An 18657-nucleotide genomic window follows, 5' to 3' on the forward strand; every position below is an offset into this window, starting at 1 on the left:
GTCATTCAAAACATCCTATACGCTCTTGTCTGCATAAAATCATGTCCAGCTATATCACAGATGAAGGTTGCATGATATGTGGTGCAATCAAAACAGATGAACACTTTTGTAGCCCTGCCTAGTTAAACGGCCTATATGTGATATATTGGCACAACGAATCCTTATTCAGCCTTCGCTACTGTTTTTTGCTCAAATATATAGACCACTTCAAACAACAGTCAAAACACTATCGCATTGTAAACTTGTCCTCTTTCATGTAATTGCTTGTGGTGTTTTGAATTTATGGAGATTATGCTGGAAATATATTTTTGATGATACGCCTTTTCGGCCAAATGAAGCAACAGCAAGAGCTACAGTGCTAATTAGACGAATTCTTAATGAAAATTTACAATGTCAAGAAATGTAGAAACATTATAATTCAACATCTTAGTAGTTAGTTTATTGCTGTAACAGTGCTCATCTAGAGGCGGCACTAGAATAAAATCCTCATACAAAAAAAAAAAAAGTTCAAACTTAGGTCATTAGCTCAATATTTCTTTTTTATTTTTCATTGACATGTCTGACGAATTTCAACCTTATCGCTTGTCCAGCGAGGTTCCAGAAGAATTTGAACGACTTGTTGAGCTTCAAAGAAGATATACAGAATCACGCGATCCTAATGTTGACAATATTGCATTTGACACTGACGACGACGATGATTTTTCAGTTCACGCTAAACACATGAATGCACCACCTATACCTGACATGCGATATGAAAAGCAAGTGGAGACTGCCATTCAAAACTTAAGGAATAAAGGCACCTCTCCATTGGGTATTTTTTGGACGGTTGTTATAAAGGATCAAATTATTGTTCCGTTTATAAGCGGATTTGTATGGTGCGTAGGTACTCATGCTTGGAGTTGGTATAGATCAAGAGGAGCAGTTAAAAACTCAAAGAAAACAATTGGATTTTTCCGTGGGCTTCATCATGGAATATCAGAATGGACAAAGTAAGAATAAAAAAAGATAAAGGTGCTCATGGGTGTTAACATTATGATATTGCATAGGTCAATTTATAATGTTATTATTAGCAGTAATACTGCTAGTATTGAATAAAATATACTGTCTTTATTTACTAGTAGCGACACTTCAACTTGTTTTTACATTTGTTTTAAATGTATTTCATCCTATTAACTACATCATTGGGCTTAATCTCGTTAATTAACAATAGACAGAATATTCTTTGTGGCGATAACAAGTTCTATCTACGTATTAATACATCATCACATGTATAGTACTATTTTTACTTTAATAAATGGGCAATCATTTATCAATGACTTCCATCGATTCCACCCGTCGATGCAGCTTCAATGCCTACTTCTTTATGTGTTATGCTTATTTAGAGCAAGATGAAATAGAAGGCATTAATCCTACTTTTAAATAAGAAAGCAATCCTTACACAATTGAATTATGAATAGATTTAATAAAGCAGATCTAATGTATCTAACACGCAAACGAATTAATGTTGTTTATAAAGAAGGCTGCTTAAAAATTGAGTCATCTGTTGGCCCTACAGAATAATACATACGCTAGCATTTACATTTTCTATTATTTTTGTCAACAAGCTAGTAACACAAACGATCACGACTTGCACACTTAAAAAAGCTGTTATTCATATTTCAACCAAAACAAAAATAGAGAATTATGCAGATGCTAGTTTTTTTACTTTTTTTTGTATTGTTCAAGGTGTTTATAATAAAAAGATATTCTCTACGTAATTTATTTAAGCAACAATGACAAAGAATTATAACTATAACGAAATAAAATAAAAACCTGCTAGTTCATAAACTATATCGTAGTCTCTTTTTTTTATTAGAGACAAATCGGACGTTGGTAGCATCAAAAATAAAAATTAAAAAAATGCCTAAAAATGTTGTCAGTCTCGGTCTATTTGCGCTGAAGAAGGGAGAAATCTAAAAATAATCTGTGAAAGCATAAAGCAAGTTATAAATACTAGTTTCTCCATCTCTCTTTTCTCCATCTCTCTCTCTCTCTTTTCCTCTCTCTCTTCCTCTCTCTCTTCCTCTCTCTCTTCCTCTTCTTTTTTTGCTTATCGATTCAAATGACAAAATCACCTACAGACGATTTAAGAATTCAAGGCTATAATGCTTTACTTACTCCCAATTACATTAAAGAGGAATTTCCACTTGTAAGTAAGGAAGATGATAAATATAATAGTAATTAAACTGTGTGTTAGACAGAAAAGTCCATGGAGACTATAGCAAAAGCAAGAAAAGAAATTCAAGATATTATAGCTAAAAAAGATGATAGAGTGTTTGTTATTGTCGGTCCTTGCTCGATTCATGACACAGTTGCAGCTAAAGAATATGGTTTTTACTTACAAATTATTTTCCCTATCGTGTATTTATTTTTATAATTTTTAATAGCTAAATTACTATTGGAAGCTAAACAAAAGTATCAAGATGAGCTTGTTATTATTATGCGTGCTTATTTTGAAAAGCCTAGAACAACTGTTGGTTGGAAAGGATTGATCAATGATCCTGATATTGATGGAAGGTAAAAGGATTCACTGTCTATTTAAGTGTTTAATCCTCATTGTTATCTAGTTTCAAAATTAACAAGGGCTTACGAATTGCTCGTGGTTTACTTTGTCATCTTACAGATATGGGAATACCGGTGTCTGTAGAGTTGTTGGACACTATTTCTCCTCAATACATTGCTGATCTAATCTCTTGGGGCGCTATCGGTGCACGAACTACTGAATCCCAGCTTCATCGAGAGTTAGCCTCTGGTGTTTCTTTTCCTGTAGGTTTCAAAAATGGTACAGACGGTAACCTTCGAATTGCTATTGACGGTATTGGGGCAGCAGCCGCACCTCATCATTTCTTGGGTATCAATAATTTGGGTACGATTTCTATCACGCATACAACTGGTAACCCAGATTGTCACATCATTTTACGAGGGGGTAATAAGGGGCCTAATTATGAAGCAGCTTATGTTCAAGAAACAAAGCAGATGCTCGAAAATACCGGTTTGCCTACTTCCATCATGATCGATTGCTCTCACGGAAATTCAAACAAGGATCACAAAAATCAACCCAAGGTAGCACAATGCATTGCTGAACAAATCTCACAAGGAGAGGATGCACTTGTAGGTGTCATGCTTGAGTCACATCTAGTAGAAGGTAAACAAAGCGTACCTGAAGAAGGAACTTGTGCTCTCAAGTATGGTGTATCTATCACAGATGGTTGTATCAATTGGCAAGATACAGAATCCGTTTTAATGAATTTAGCTCAAGCTGTAAAAGCAAGAAGAAATAAGAAATGAACATGATTTTTTTTTAATGAAAAAAATAAATAAAAAAACTTGTGGTTTTGTATACAGAAACATTATTCGTTTGAAATGACTCGATCTACAAGAGGCTGAATATCTTTGATCTTCTCCATAAACACATCCAACGCAGAAAGGAAGATTTGTTCAGCTGGTATAACACCTGAGGTTTCAACTTTGACTAATAAAAATATATGTTAATCACATAACCTTTTCTTTTGTCTGATGAACTTACAAATAAAATGATCGCGAACGCGAGTCAATCGCACTTTATTCGCAAACTTGTCATGTCTTAATACTTCTCTACTGACCGTGTCTTTACGAGGATTGACTACCTTGGCCGTCTTTACACCATTTTCTTTAACCACTTCTATAACACCTTCAACAAAGCAATTTTTAAATTCCTCAGCATCTTCACCTGTAATAGGCTCTAAAATAGTAATCTCTGGTAAAAGACGATAAGATGCTGTAGCAACAGGTGACCATTTTGCGTGCTCTCTTCCAACACCCTTTTGACAGTGTAATTCCATTTCCATTTCTTGACCAGGTCTAAGTTTGGCGATCACAATATCATCATGTACAGGTCTAGGTGGATTAGCGGCAAATTTTTCTTCTTGATTACCCTTGGGCTCCCAAATTAAATCTTTAGAATAAACTATTCGGTCAAGTTAGTATCAATCTATTTTGGGTGTTTTGCTTTCTGTACCGTAGCTGTTAATATATTTCTTGTGAGGATCAGTTTCATCAGGCGAGGCTTCAGGATTGAATTCACACTTCTTTTTTAATCTAAATACCAATGTGTTCAAGTCAGTAGGTCCTCCATCTTCAGCCATATAATCGAATTCATTGGGATCCGCTAAAATAGGAATCAAACCTAAACGGTGTGCAACAACTTCATCTTGAATAATAGAGGTATTATTCATTACATATACTTTCTCAATAGCCATCGTTGGAACCTTTTTATACTGTATTAACTACTATAACAGCTTATATAAAATAAAATAAAAAACTGACCTCTGCAATCATAATACGACGGAAAGCATTGGCGATAGAAGCATCAACACCAATTAGATCAAACTCGACACTGTGTTTAGATAATCGCTGAATCTTGACTTTAAGATTCTACAGGTTGATTCGTCAGAAGCAATATCGAATTACTTGATTAAGAATGTACCTTTTTGAATTCTTCAAGATTAAAACCTTTATCAATTCTAGGATATTGATGAGGATAATCACTTCCACTGGCCTATGTAAAGTCTTTTTTAGTATATTTATATTGTGGACTGTAGAAGTTCATACACTATAAACTCTGTCCTTTTCAATTACAACGCGAGTACGTAAAAGCTCAACATTTTCAGGCAGCTTAGGATCTGTCATATGTGCTAAAGAAAACTACCCTTTTTTTTTTTTCTGAAGCAAGACTTTTTATTTCAATGGTCACACTCCACTGCATATTGTATTTTTCAGTAGATTTGAAAGCAGCGAATGAATTCAAACTCAAATTGTAATAAAATACTTTCATGTAAGTTGATAACTGCTTAGAAAAGCTATAAATGCTGATTCTGAAATGAATAGGCTGACATTTCAGTATGATGAAAAAGGAAAACAGCAAAGGCCTATATCCGCATGGCGTCTACGATAAGAGTAAATCGGGATTCTACTTGTCCTTCTGCATCAGCTATGAAGCTCGATAAAGAAATCTCTGAACGCTTAGCATTATAAGGTCAGGCAGAATATAAAGATACTATGAAAGTGAGGAAAAGAGTAATGAAGCTCAAGTCGAAGAGCAACAAGAAAGATTCAGTCTAGAAGATTTCTCCCGTAATAAAATAAGACTGATTCTGAAAAAAAGAAATCTGTGAAATATAGAAAATGCACTCAAACGCAGATATTGGAATTCATAGGCATGGTAGCCGAGATGATTCGCGTAAAAGAATAATCATTAATGACAGACATCGACTTAAGCTCAGCTGTTGCTTTAAAAGGCAATAAAGTGAAGAAAGAACCATACCCGAAATGAAGAAGAGAGGGCATGTCGTCTGGACTGCTTTCAGTCTGAAGAAGAAACATATAGCACATTTGACTATAGCTGTTGACGATTTGACCATTATAAAGATTACCCATCTGTTAACAAATATGCAGCCTATAAACATGCTAAAAACAATTACACTTTGTTCATCAAGAATTGATCTTGAAATGGATTTTGAAAAAAAAAAAAAAAAAAAAAAAAAAAAAAAAAAAAAAAAAAAAGTATTTTCTTAGTCGATGCAGGTCTCAATCTTCATTTGACACGCACTGGCGGTTGATCAGAAAAAGGAGTATCAACCAAGTCAGAGGCTCTTACAGTCAAAGGCACATTTATTACCATTCTAGGTGGAAGTAGGGAATTGATGCCTAGCCTGAGTTTATACAGGTCTTGATTTTCTAAATAGCATTAATCTGGCACAGTACCAAGCTATTATTACCCTATCGGCGTAAAAACTCTTGGTTAGTGATCATTTTTTTTTCTCTTAGCTCATGATAAACTTAAAATGTTACAATGTAGCAGCACAGAAAAACACTTGAACCCATAAATGTCGTCGCTCCAAGCTTACATTCGCGACTAAAGGTAAACCCATTTGTTGTGCTCCAAAGATAATCATTGTATAGTAATCAAGCATTATTAACGATTGATAGTGTGAGCATATGGGAATATAGTCTTATTAATATGTATGTAGATCTACCAAAATAGACTGGTGAATGAGGAGCAAGTCCTTATATTAAATTATGTAAAGATCTGCATAATAGACTATAGCATTTAGCCATCTACATAAGGCTGTGAGCATCCCATCATCCGCATAGTATATATATTAATATCTACACTGTGAAAAGTATGTAAGCTCTGGACATATATTATTAAATAAAATCATATATAATTTTGGGTCCTATTGAAATCTCCATTTTTATTTTTTGTGAACAAAACACCATTAATGCTGACTATCTCCAACCTAATGGTCATTTTTATATCCTATAATTCATCACGCCCTAAAGAGCATGAGGTATTGCACCTGAGCAGTCCAGAAAAGCCTACTCATTGGAATGATTTTACAGAAGCAAATAAACATCCATAGGAAAAGAATAACAGTAATAAAAGAAATCCTTTATTCAAACAGTGCTAAATCTTGGCCAAGGTCCAGGATGACGGACGCTGACCATGGTCTAACAGAATTATCGAATTTTCTCTGTTACTGTTAGCATTCTATGCAAGTTTAGAAAGCTTAAACAAAGGGTAAAATGTAAACACTTTCAATATTGAATTTCAGAAACAATAGTTAAAGTTCATACTCAAAAATATTTTTTGTGCTTTCTTATTATCCAATAGAAAAAAGTAAACTTTCACTTAAAATTCACTAATAATATATATAGTCATGTACATTTAAATAAAGGTTAATAAAAATTTAAGTTGTCTCTACAACTCTTTATGTTAAATATCTTTTGTATTTCATCCATAAACTTCCTCTTTTAGTAATTTGCAATGAGTTGGGAACATTCGGGCCGGACAGCCCTTTTAATTGAATAAACAACAGGTACACAAAACACCTCTCAGTAGAGTTCTCAGAGATTTACTAGATATCATTAGTATTCTTAAATTGTTCTCTTGCTCTATAATATGAATAATGAAGTACCAATACAGTAGTCCAACTAAAGTTTCGACTGCTTAAGCTATAAAACACAAAAAAAAAAAAATGGGAAGGAAAAGAAGATGCTTCATGAAACATGCTTTTGTGTGTACTTTTCATTTTATTGTTTTTTTCACTTTTAAACAATTAACATGCTGTGCCCGAGTTGATTTATCAATTAAAAAATAAGATTGTTTTTTATGCAAGCTTTTAAACTATCCTTATTAATTAGTATATTTTTATACGCTCAGTCAAATAATACTTACCGTTTGTGTTACTGTAATTCTAATTTTATACTTGTTTTTGGAAATCCTACATTGAACAAGCCCAGGATAGTAAACTAAAATTTTCTCCTTTTTCTGTCTCACTAATATTCAGAAATACAATTAAATCTCATTTATTTCATAGTGCTCTATTTTCCTCCCTTTTTTCTTTTTCTCTTTTTTTTGTTTTTGAGTATATCTTCAAAGAAGAATCAAGTTTATAGCTCGTATATGTTTGACTATTATTGTTCAAGGAGAAGGAGATTCTGTATTATATTAGTACTTGTATTTTATGGAATGACTATGTTTATTTTATTTATGTTACCATCTACTATCATCACTGATTTGGGCTATTATACACGTCCAATTTGGGACAAGAACACCAATAACTTTAAGCTTATACCACATTACTATGCAGAAAGTGTTCCTTTAAAAACTCTATGCGAACTTCACGGCTGGAATGAAAAAAAAGATAAGAATATCAAAGTATACGATGCTGTTATATTTAGTGTCGAATTAGACTTACTGGAGATTCGTATTCGAGAATTGTGGGACATTGTGGATACATTTGTTATATTAGAATCGAACGCCACCTTCACAGGGGAGACAAAAAAGCTGACTTTTAGTGAGCATAAGCAACGATTTAAATTTGCTGAAGAAAAACTGCACCATATCACAATAAATCAATATCCACTGCCAGCTGGAGAGGGGCCATTTTACAACGAAAATCAAATGCGTAGAGCGATGGATTCGGCACTAATAGAGGCAGGTGTGCAAGAGGGAGACTTGATTATCATGTCGGATGTGGACGAAATTGTAAGGCCGCAGACTTTAAGCATCTTGAAAGCTTGTGATGGTGTACCTGATGTTTTACACTTGCAACTAAAAAACTACCTCTATTCGTTTGAATTCTTTCTTGACTCAAATTCATGGAGAGCACATATCGTAAGATACAAAGGGGAACAAACATCTTACACTCACGGTCAAATATCTGAAAACCTTTTATCCGATGCAGGTGAAAAAGTACCCCGTTTTTAATTAGTGAATTATACTTATATGTATACATAGGCTGGCACTGTTCCTTTTGTTTTCGTACAATTAGTGAATTTCAGTTTAAAATGAAGAGTTATTCACACGCAGATCGTGTTAGATATCCAGAATTATTAGATTCTTCAAGGATACAAAAGACAATATGCGATGGAAACGATATTTTTGATATGCCACCAGAAGCATATACGTACAAAGATTTGATATCAAAATTAGGTCCCATGCAACCGTCCACATCAAGCATAGGACTACCGTCGACTGTGCTCAACAACGCAGCCAAGTATAGATTTTTATTACCTGGTGGCTGTGTACGGGAGGATTTTTCAGCCATGAACGATTCTGTGTAGTCATCTCATCATTGTGTCGTATTTTCAACTGCTAAAATAAGACAAGCTAGCGTAAAGTAACTTTATCTTTTATTTTGTCAATAATATGTTCTCATAAAATCGATGGTGAAGAAATCAATAAAAGGCATTTAAAGTATATAAAACTAATCCGTGATTTCGGGTATCCTTCCTTCATGTTAAGTATTTTAAGCTGAGATCTTTAAAAGTTTTGAACCATTTGTCACACAAAAGTTCAAAAAAGTAGCTTTTTGAAATAATTTCAAGTGCACAAGAATTTTAGTAGGCTTTTGCCTTTTTATACTCGTAAGTAGTAAAATAGAGTGGATGTACTTGGCAACATGCTCTACTAAACCATATCAAATTTTATTTATACTGTTGAAAGACACAATGAATCAGTATTGCGCAATTTGCTTTTCTACATTATAATTGTAGTTGACTACAAAAATGACATTTCTCTATTAATGTTTTTTAGCAGGTACAAAGGAAGTAAACTACACACACATTTTTTCTTTTGGCTTTTTTTTTTATATTTTGCTTTAAACCCTGCATCATTCTATTTCTAATATTTTCTTTCGTATTTGAGAAATTGTTATCAAAATATAGTGGAAACTGTATTACTGACAAAAAAAATCTTTCATATCAGAAGGAGGCATCACTCCTTCCAGTAGAACGGATGGCAGACCTAGAATGCGAATGAAGCATTTGTTTTATGAACATCTGGAAACTTTAAAAGTAATGTGAAATATCCAGATTGTTAATCATATACACATACTTATTGCGTCAAAGTATGTTCGATTCAACAAACTATTTTGCCTGACTGCTATCGAGAACAGGAGAATCTTCTACGACAGTTGTGTTATTTGCAACACTATCATCAGTGGCTTCACTTGTTGCTAGAGATGAAATGACTTCAGAGTAACAATCCAATAAAAGTGGTTGTTTTCTTTTCTCTCATTCTTTCCAGTACAGTCTCGCTTCTTCAATTTTTTTTTCCAATTACTACACTTCTTTTCGATTCGCGTTTTTCTGGTTTCATCAGGTACATACAAGTTCAATATATTGCAAGATTTACTGGTGATACTTCTGCGATTGCTAATTATAAAATACTCAAAAAATGGGGGATGGTCAAAGCCATCCCACTTTTCTCGAACCCAGCAAAATCTTGAGGGTAGGCACTGTCTTCCTTGATTTGGAGAATTATTTGCGAAAGAAAATAAAACTGGCCAAGCTTTTCAAAAATACAAATAAATATTTTTTTATAATTATCCCTGGCTCCTTAAGAAGTGGCTATTCGCTAATGCATAGTCTCCTTAAAACTGTATTACCAAACAAATATGACATGACAGTAGCTGTTTTGATGATTTTGTATTTTGTATTTTTTTATTATCGTTTTTTCATATGTGCAACGCGATAAGCTATTATAGCTTCCTCCATTAAATAGTTAATGCACAAACTATCACTTAGTGAGCAAATTCTACTAGTTACTTCGTAATTTGAACTATTTCCATGGTTAGGTTTTCATACGTCATTGTGGGCTCTTTGTGCTCTGCGATTTGATTAGTAAATGTTATACTGACTCTTTTTTACGTAGGTAGTGCAATTTTGAATCAAGCGTTTTTTTATAAAAGCTGATCTAACGATCTACACGGATTTGCAATATAACTAGCTCTAGTAATGCTATTATTTTGTACAAACATCAAAAGCTGCTTTATTAAATAAAGTATTATAAACTAGAAACCTTACCACTTGATATATTCAGGATTTTTAACCTGTTCCTTGTTAGTGCTTTTTATATAGGCTCTTTGGTTTTGATCAAAATAAGTGATTGAAAAAGTAAAGTATTACATGTTAAATCATCCCACACGATATGTGTTGTAGATAGAGTCAATGAAAAGCAATACAAGAGGTTTTTTATAACATTGTGCTTTCCCCACTTTTGACATCTCTCTTTCTCTCATTCTACTAGGGAAATCTTGGTTTAATATTTAAAGCAATTCTATTCTTTGATATAAATTTCTCAATTCATATATCGTATCTACTGCTAAAACATGTCAGGTTTTATAGCAATTGAGAGACTGTCCGGATTGGATCAGATATTCTGCATCTGAGATAGATATAGGCGAATTAATAATAAAAAAAAAATCATATCCCTTTTTACCTCTTGTAAAACTAGAGAATCTTATTGTTCCTATGCATCTTCTTAGGTACAAGATCTAACAGATCTTGTTATAGAATAAAGCATGCCAGTAAGGCAAGCATATTTATTTGCTGATATTGTTGTGATAACAGCTCAGGATCATGGGCAATGATTGTGTTTTCTGTATTTTTGGTAAATTAAAGAGCAAAAATTGTTCTTCCATCTAACTGAGGCATTACAATTATAATTGCTGGTGAAATTTGTAAGATAGATGACATTGACTTGACGTTGCATAAATCTAAAGCTGTTCAAAAAAAAGCTGCATCCAATAAAAACAGAAAAAGAGACAATAGTGAACCTGCGGAGGCTATTGAAGTAAATGCAAAAGCGAGTACCCGTATTAAGTACTTCATAGAGCTTATTGATGGTATTATGGACATTTTAGACATTTGTAACATGGCAAAACGATACCTTACTGTGGATAATGCCGTTATATATAAAGTATCTGAGCTTCAAGAATTGATTGAGAGCCGTAGCCACAAGGTTGCTTATATGCCTCCTTATTCGTCCTTCTTTAATTCAATTGAATTATTTTGGTCGAAACTCAAAACTGGTGTAAATAGAGACTATCTTACTGCTATCGATAGGCTTAGTAACATAATTTTTGAACCAGACCAACAAGTGATTATTGAGGATTATCAAGAACAAGTTATGCTTGCTGTTTTAATTTTCGGTATCTGTTTGGTTTTTGAATCTGTATTTAATTTTTTTTTGTGCGAAGGTTTTATTAACCTATGCTGTAATAAATACAAAAATTAAGTAACTATTGTAAATTCATTAGAAAAATTCAATATCCGAAGTTAAAATGAATGTCACACGGTATTGTTAATTCTTTTCCTACCTGAACTAACAGAAGTATATATTGTATTAGAAAAACTCACTTTATCTAAAGTAGACTAAGGGTATAACTATTGTTACGCAGAGAAAAAATAAGTAAAGTATGAAAAACAGACTTCATATATTTCAGATCTAAAAATCAGCAAATGCTATGTCGGAACGGCACTGCTTGTGTAACAAACATCATCCATGATTTTCTTTTCTTTATGACATACTTATTAAAAGCAGGCGATAGTTCTCACATTTTTATTATTAAAGCCTCACTTTACTGTTTTTATCTCAAGCATCTATGTTTATCAATCGCTTGTGCATAACCAGATGAATATAAACAAGAAAAAAAAATTGCGCTATAAAGATGCTTTTTGCCACCCCTTTACTGATTTGAAACTCCTTTTAAACATTGAAACTTTTTCTTTTTCCTGCACCTTTCTCTTTTTTTTTTTTCCTGTTTTCAATAGAAGGGAAAGGCTGACACATGTCGGGAAATAATATTAAAGTAGTCTGTCGTTTCCGTCCTCAGAATAAGCTTGAAATAAAAGAAGGTGGTGTTCCTATTATTGATATAGACGAAGATGGAACACAAGTGACCTTGAAAGTAAAAAAAAAAAAAAAAAGCACAATTTGATTACAATGTTCATAAAATTCATTTCGCTTTTTTAGGGGGAAACAACCAGTAACTTTGCTTTTGATAAAGTATTTGGAATGAATACACCCCAAAAAGATGTATTTGAGTACTCCATTAAAAGCATTGTAGATGGTAAAACGAAATACTATGAGAAAAAGAATAAAAAAATAATCTGTATATCATAGACGTCACTGCTGGGTATAACGGTACTGTGTTTGCCTATGGTCAAACCGGTTCTGGTAAGACCTTTACCATGATGGTATAGTAGTATATATCGCTTTTCTTAAATATAAACTAACATATGAAAAAAGGGTGCAGACATTGACGACCCTGATACAAAGGGTATTATTCCTCGTATTATTGAACAAATCTTCTCAAGCATTAACGATGCACCAACTAATATCGAGTTCACTGTAAAAGTTTCTTATATGGAAATTTATATGGAAAGAGTTAGAGATTTATTCAACCGTAAGAGAGAGAAAAAAAATGTATAGGCGTTTCTTAATGTATTTATTTAGCTTCTAATGATAATCTGGCTATTCACGAGGACAAAACGCGTGGTGTATATGTAAAGGATCTTTACGAAATCTATGTGGCGAACAGGGATGAAGTATATCTAGCTATGAAAAACGGTAGTTCCAATCGTGTAGTTGCCTATACAAGTAAGAAAAATGCACAAGAAAGGTGATGTAGATCAACAGTCAGATAATAATACATTTACTATTTAGACATGAATGCCGAAAGTTCTCGTTCTCATTCCATTGTGGTCATCACTATCACTCAAAAAAATCTTGATACGGGAGCAGCTAAGAGTGGTAAACTCTATTTGGTTGATTTAGCTGGTTCCGAAAAAGTAGGAAAGACAGGTGCTTCAGGTCAAACACTGGAGGAAGCCAAAAAGATCAACAAGTCCTTAACTGCCCTTGGTATGGTTATCAACTCTCTTACAGATGGAAAGGTGATATACATTCTTTAAGAGATGTGCTTAAATATTCATTCTTTTAATAGTCAAGCCATGTTCCTTATCGTGATTCAAAGCTAACACGTATCTTGCAAGAATCTTTGGGTGGTAACTCACGTACAACACTAATCATCAACTGTTCACCTTCCTCTTACAATGAAGCCGAAACCATCTCAACCTTAAGATTTGGTATGCGAGCCAAGTCTATTAAGAACAAGGCCAAGGTGAATGCTGATCTGTCGCCTGCTGAACTTAAAGCTTTGTTAAAGAAAGCAAAAACCGAAACAGTGACTTTCCAGACTTACATCGCTGCTTTGGAAGGTGAAGTTAACATTTGGCGTGGCGGTAATACACTACCTTCGGATAAATGGGTGACGCTTGATAAAATTAACAAGGGCGACTTTTCTGCATTGCCTCCTGCGTCCAATTTTAAATCATCTGCTGTTGTAGATGACTCTTCTCGGCCAGTGACTCCTTCTGTTGTTTTGGAAAAAGACGAGCGTGAAGAATTACTGAAGCGAGAAAATGAGTTAATGGATCAAATCGCTGAAAAGGAGACAGAACTTGCTAAGCGCGAGAAGCTTTTGGAAAGCTTAAAAGAGGAAATGGAATATTACAAAGAGCAGGAATCCATTTTCACTAAGGAAAATCAGCAGATGTTCAGTGAACTCAGTGAACTCAAATTGAAACTTCATAAGATATCATGTGAGAGCGAAGAGAACGCTGTCAACGTTGAATCCTTAAATGAAGCAAATCAAGAGCTTTTGAATGAACTGGAAGAACTCAGAAAGAGCCTTCAAGAAGTTCGTCTTGCTTACAAAGACAGTGCAGATACTGAAAAGGAAAAGGAAAAGGCAGCAAAAATTTCACAAATGATGAACAAGTTAGATCCATCTGTAACTATAGAAATATGTAAATGAAATGAGATATATATGCTTATTTTTCTCTAATAGAGTGAAATCAACCAAAAGGAACGCCAAATTCGTGAATCTGTTACAAAGATCGAAACAGATGGAAGTGCTTCTTTGACTATGGATGAAGTAGTTTCTCTTCACCGTGACCTTGCTGATTCTCAGATATTATTAGAGCAGCATGTAAAGACTGTTGATAACCTTCAGGAAGAAAAGCAAGCACTCGAACAAAAGAAACTTGAACTTGATGATCGTTTAAAGAAACTCGAGCAAGATTATGAAGAGTTATTAGATAAAACAATTGCAGAAGAAGAGGCAACTGCTCAAAAGAATGCCCATATCGAAAAAACTATTTCTACTGTAAAGGTAAATGGTTTAATACTACGTGAATCGCTTTTCAAATGCATTTACTAATTTTCTTTTAAGGTTGAACTTGAAACGCAGTACACTTCCAAAAAAGAGATGCAGCAACAAGAAATTGAAGAACTTAGAAAAGAGATTAGCGCAAAGGAAGATAACATATCTAAGCTTTCAGATGCTATGTCGTCTTTGAAGGTAGCTAACGACGATCTTCAAAATGCTCTTAATGAGCAGCTCGCATCTCAAGACTCTTCTTACTCTGAACGTGAACAAGAGGTTGAACGCATGCGCAAAGCAATGACAAAGGATTTAGCTGATTTTGAAACCATGAAGAAAGCGCTTATGCGAGACTTACAGCTTCGTTGTGAAAAGGTTGTAGAATTAGAAATGTCTTTAGACGAAACTCGTGAGCAATACAATAATGTTCTGAAAGCAAGTAATAATAAGGCTCAACAGCAAAAGATGGCTATTTTGGAACGCAACCTTGAACAATTAAAGAACGTTCAGAAGCAGGCAAGCATTTATATCTATACTAGCCACAATTATAAATAACGCATATTTTGCTTCCCCCCCCCCCTTTTTTTTAGCTCGTTGATCAAAACTCATCTCTCAAGAAAGAAGTTTTAGTCGCTGAACGCAAATTAATCGCCAGAAACGAGCGTATCCAAAGCCTTGAAGCTTTGTTACAAGATGCTCAAGAGAAATTAATCAAACAAAATCAAAAGTTTGAAGAACAATTGAAAATAGCAAGAGAACGTCTTGAACAAGCCTTATATCAGAAATCGCAGAGCATCATGCCAGTAAACTTTGGGCGTGTAGCTAAACCTCTTCGTGGTGGTGGAGCTGCTCCTGCCGATTATCAAGAAAATATCCCTGCGTCACCTGCAGAGAAAAACAAGCGTACTTCTTGGATTTCCGGCTTTATAGGTTCAAGATAAATGTATACCCCACACATACACAGATTTTATTTCCCTATATACACTTATATTAGTGTTACATATCTACCTCTTTTTTTTTTTGAACGTTATTAAAAAAAAACCCCCAAAATACCATTTTTGTTTGCAATATAGTTTATTTAGATATATCAATTTAACGGACGATCAAAAATTAAGTAAACTAAGCAGCATTAACGTCTATTTCCGTTGAGCACCTCATTAGCAATATCATTCAAGCCATCAACTAATTCAGGCCAACCACTCAAAGCTTCCATGATGTCATTGAACCAAGCAATATCATCTGGCTGTTGTCTTCTTGTTCTACAAATAAGGCGAACTAAATCTCCGTGTTTCTCTTCTTCATCACTATCTGAACAAGTCTGCAACCTAGGCTCATCCATTTCTGTCATTGGGCTCGAAGGCATATCATCCTCTAATATTGAGTTTCTACGCATGGTTGCAGAAAATCGTCGTGAAGATGGTGCAAGTGACAACAGCTGTTTAGCTTTACGGAAAAAGGCGGGGTGTGTTTTGGGCAAATCAGCTTGAATTTCTGGATGGTCGCGCAGTTTGACGAAATCCATACCATTGCTGCTTTGTTCTCTGCGACGATCATTGACATTTTGTAAATTGACTTCATTGTTGGTGTCATCATCGTCATCATCATCATTATCATCGTCATTATCGTCCAGCAATTCGCTAAGATGATCACTTTCATCGTTGTTTTCAACTTCAGCCTCATCCACTTCATCAATTTTGGATTCTACAAAGGTAGGATGAGGCTCAGAATAGATGTCATGACATGAAGAACGTCGTCTTCGAGGTTGTCCGGATAAAGCTGTTTGCTGATAAAACTGTTCTTCATTTGTAAACATACCCTCTGGAACTTCAGGTGCTTCTTCTTCAATAATACTATCATCCTCTGTGAGGTCAAAGTCAAAACTTTTATTTGATAGCCTACGACTTCTGCGATGACTCGTGGCAGACGATCCAGTACTACTAGAGGCACTTAATCTATAGTGAAATGGTGGAGACACAGTCTCGGGTATGTCCTCTGCGTAACCTACAATTTCTTTAAATTTTGAAAAGAGTACTGAATTATGGACCAGATAATGACTGATACGTGAAATCCAAGCGCGATCAGGCAGTTTTTCTCTGGGTTTATAAAGTATATCTTGAAAACGCTTCCAAGTATGTTCTCCTTGTGTTTCAGTTACATAACGTTGCATTGCTTCATAAAATTGACTATTACGAGAGACAAGTTGCTTCATTTCTGCTGGTCTATCCAATAGAGCAACGAGGATATCTGAAGTAACTGCTTGACCTTGAATATCAACAATCGGTGAACTAATAGAAGATAAAGAACATTTTCTTGCCATGTCTTCAGACAAATATTGCTCTTCTCTTACTGGAGCAAGCTCATTATGAATGTCGTTAACAATCATTTTTTTTTAAAAAAAAAAGGAAAAGAAAAAGAAAATACGACGTGAGAATTGAATTTAAAAAATCACCTTATGAAATCATTTTATGCAACAAAGATGATTGGCTGAAGGATTTACTTTCTGCAAGCCAGTTTATTTCATCAAAACGTCATTTTTTATATGTCTATGAATGGAAACTATTTAACAAGACATCTTTTTCTAGTAACCTTTCAATAGTTGAGTTGATGAAAGGTCTTTTTATGGTTAAATCTATACCAAATAATTCTGACAATTGATCTCGGACTAATTCAGTAGTTAGATAATAAAAAAAAAAAAAAAAAAAAAAAAAAGAAAAGAAAAAAAATTCATTTACCTTGTTTCTTTGTTAAAGTCATCAAGTCAGAAGTTAAAAGGATTCTATGTATTTCCCTTTCTATTTCATCTTCTTCTGGTATCATTACACATCTGGTTTCTTTTATTTCATTTACTCGTTCTCCTTCCTTAGCTGTCGTTGGAGGCTTTATTACGGACGATAAATCTACTGAAAACTCTCCCAAATCCTCTACAGCAGGAAACAATGGTGACAAAAGCTGGTTTGTATGATTTGGTATATCATTAGAAGAATGGCTACAAACTGTTTCATGATTATCATATGCTAAACCATCATACACTTGTTTATGATAAGTACAGACATGTCGGCCACGGTAAGAAATTACTGAATTAGCTTCTTCTTCTTCACATGAACACTGGCTGTAAATAGAGGGATCGTATGTTGTTACCTGTTCAAAGGTAGTCGTCTCATTCATTTCTCTTTCATGCTGAGCCCACTTTTTCATAGGAATCATTTTTTCTTCAAACTTCTCGTCGTCCGTTACAATAATCTGCTTCTTCTTGTTATCACCAACTACTACACGCGTATTTCCCCATGAAAAATCATCGAAATGCCAGAAAGCATAAAGGGGTATGAAAAAGCTAAAGATAGGAATAGCAAATATATAAATAATCATCCATCCTATATGCTGCCATTGTCGTTTAAATATAAAAATCAAAGATTGTAACCCATAAGCTGCTGCCAAAGTCCCAAGAGCGATAGTAGGAATAGGACCGCTACCAGATACAACCTCATAAACCAAGTAGATCAAGTAAATGACTGAAGAAGGTAATGTTACAGTACCAATTAAATCTGTCATAACCACAAATCGCATTGACAAGCAACAAAACCCGCATAGTTCCTGAAGCAAGACAAGTTCAAGTAAATTATGGATAGTTGAGTTAATCCAGCGGCGGCGTTGCGACAATAAAACATGCCATTCATCAGGTGCTACAGTTTTACATTTAGCATAAGGTGTGAACATCATCTTGTATTCTGGAAAGTTCTTCATCATGAGCGTCGTGAGATATCTATCCTCACCTAGATGCAATAGGTTCTTTTTATGCAAAGTGTCTACTCGGTTATCTGAATAAGCCTGAATAATATTAGGTGAAACTATAAGAGGGATATGCCTACTCGCTGTCCGTATTCGATACATACAAAAACAGCCTGGTAAGCAAGTAACAGATCCAAAGAGTGATTCAAATGATTTTACAAGATGATGTGATATATAGTATTCATAGACTTGAATCATGGTTGCCCATGATTTGTCCTGATTGCCTAATTCAGTTTCTCCGCAAAGACCAATAATACGACTGTCATGCAACATACAAGAGACTAGTCTATTCAGAGCGTCAGGATATACCTCTGTGTCAGAATCAACCATAAGAATA

The 18657-nt window shown here is 34.4% G+C and overlaps 7 protein-coding genes across 7 annotated transcripts; 4 read left to right on the forward strand and 3 right to left on the reverse strand.

The window, feature by feature from the left end:
- Positions 1 to 555: 555 nt before the first annotated feature.
- Positions 556 to 1095, forward strand: RO3G_05154 (uncharacterized protein; the record flags this gene model as incomplete). The annotated part of the gene is made up of 2 exons (XM_067659744.1): positions 556 to 989; positions 1047 to 1095. 2 exons carry the CDS (start codon positions 556 to 558, stop codon positions 1093 to 1095), a joined length of 483 nt encoding a protein of 160 aa, XP_067515845.1.
- Positions 1096 to 2479: 1384 nt separating this feature from the next.
- Positions 2480 to 3327, forward strand: RO3G_05155 (3-deoxy-7-phosphoheptulonate synthase; the record flags this gene model as incomplete). Its single annotated transcript, XM_067659745.1, has 2 exons — positions 2480 to 2556; positions 2607 to 3327. The coding sequence occupies 2 exons, from the start codon at positions 2480 to 2482 to the stop codon at positions 3325 to 3327; spliced, it is 798 nt and encodes a 265-aa protein (XP_067515846.1).
- A 321-nt stretch (positions 3328 to 3648) lies between these two features.
- Positions 3649 to 4707, reverse strand: RO3G_05156 (uncharacterized protein; the record flags this gene model as incomplete). The annotated part of the gene is made up of 6 exons (XM_067659746.1): positions 3649 to 3674; positions 3749 to 3985; positions 4037 to 4286; positions 4345 to 4452; positions 4505 to 4576; positions 4657 to 4707. 6 exons carry the CDS (start codon positions 4705 to 4707, stop codon positions 3649 to 3651), a joined length of 744 nt encoding a protein of 247 aa, XP_067515847.1.
- A 2863-nt stretch (positions 4708 to 7570) lies between these two features.
- On the forward strand, positions 7571 to 8374 carry RO3G_05157 (uncharacterized protein; the record flags this gene model as incomplete). Its single annotated transcript, XM_067659747.1, has 2 exons — positions 7571 to 8197; positions 8321 to 8374. The coding sequence occupies 2 exons, from the start codon at positions 7571 to 7573 to the stop codon at positions 8372 to 8374; spliced, it is 681 nt and encodes a 226-aa protein (XP_067515848.1).
- A 3781-nt stretch (positions 8375 to 12155) lies between these two features.
- Positions 12156 to 15089, forward strand: RO3G_05158 (kinesin heavy chain; the record flags this gene model as incomplete). The annotated part of the gene is made up of 9 exons (XM_067659748.1): positions 12156 to 12275; positions 12341 to 12437; positions 12491 to 12564; positions 12617 to 12773; positions 12824 to 12967; positions 13034 to 13263; positions 13314 to 14162; positions 14220 to 14543; positions 14604 to 15089. The coding sequence occupies 9 exons, from the start codon at positions 12156 to 12158 to the stop codon at positions 15087 to 15089; spliced, it is 2481 nt and encodes an 826-aa protein (XP_067515849.1).
- Positions 15090 to 15663: 574 nt separating this feature from the next.
- Positions 15664 to 16917, reverse strand: RO3G_05159 (uncharacterized protein; the record flags this gene model as incomplete). Its single annotated transcript, XM_067659749.1, has 1 exon — positions 15664 to 16917. One exon carries the CDS (start codon positions 16915 to 16917, stop codon positions 15664 to 15666), a length of 1254 nt encoding a protein of 417 aa, XP_067515850.1.
- Positions 16918 to 17258: 341 nt separating this feature from the next.
- RO3G_05160 (chitin synthase) lies at positions 17259 to 18251 on the reverse strand (the record flags this gene model as incomplete). The annotated part of the gene is made up of 1 exon (XM_067659750.1): positions 17259 to 18251. The coding sequence occupies one exon, from the start codon at positions 18249 to 18251 to the stop codon at positions 17259 to 17261; it is 993 nt and encodes a 330-aa protein (XP_067515851.1).
- Between the last annotated feature and the right edge of the window lie 406 nt (positions 18252 to 18657).

This window comes from Rhizopus delemar, genomic scaffold (assembly GCF_000149305.1).
Source record: "Rhizopus delemar RA 99-880 supercont3.3 genomic scaffold, whole genome shotgun sequence".
NCBI classification, from domain to species: domain Eukaryota; kingdom Fungi; phylum Mucoromycota; class Mucoromycetes; order Mucorales; family Rhizopodaceae; genus Rhizopus; species Rhizopus delemar.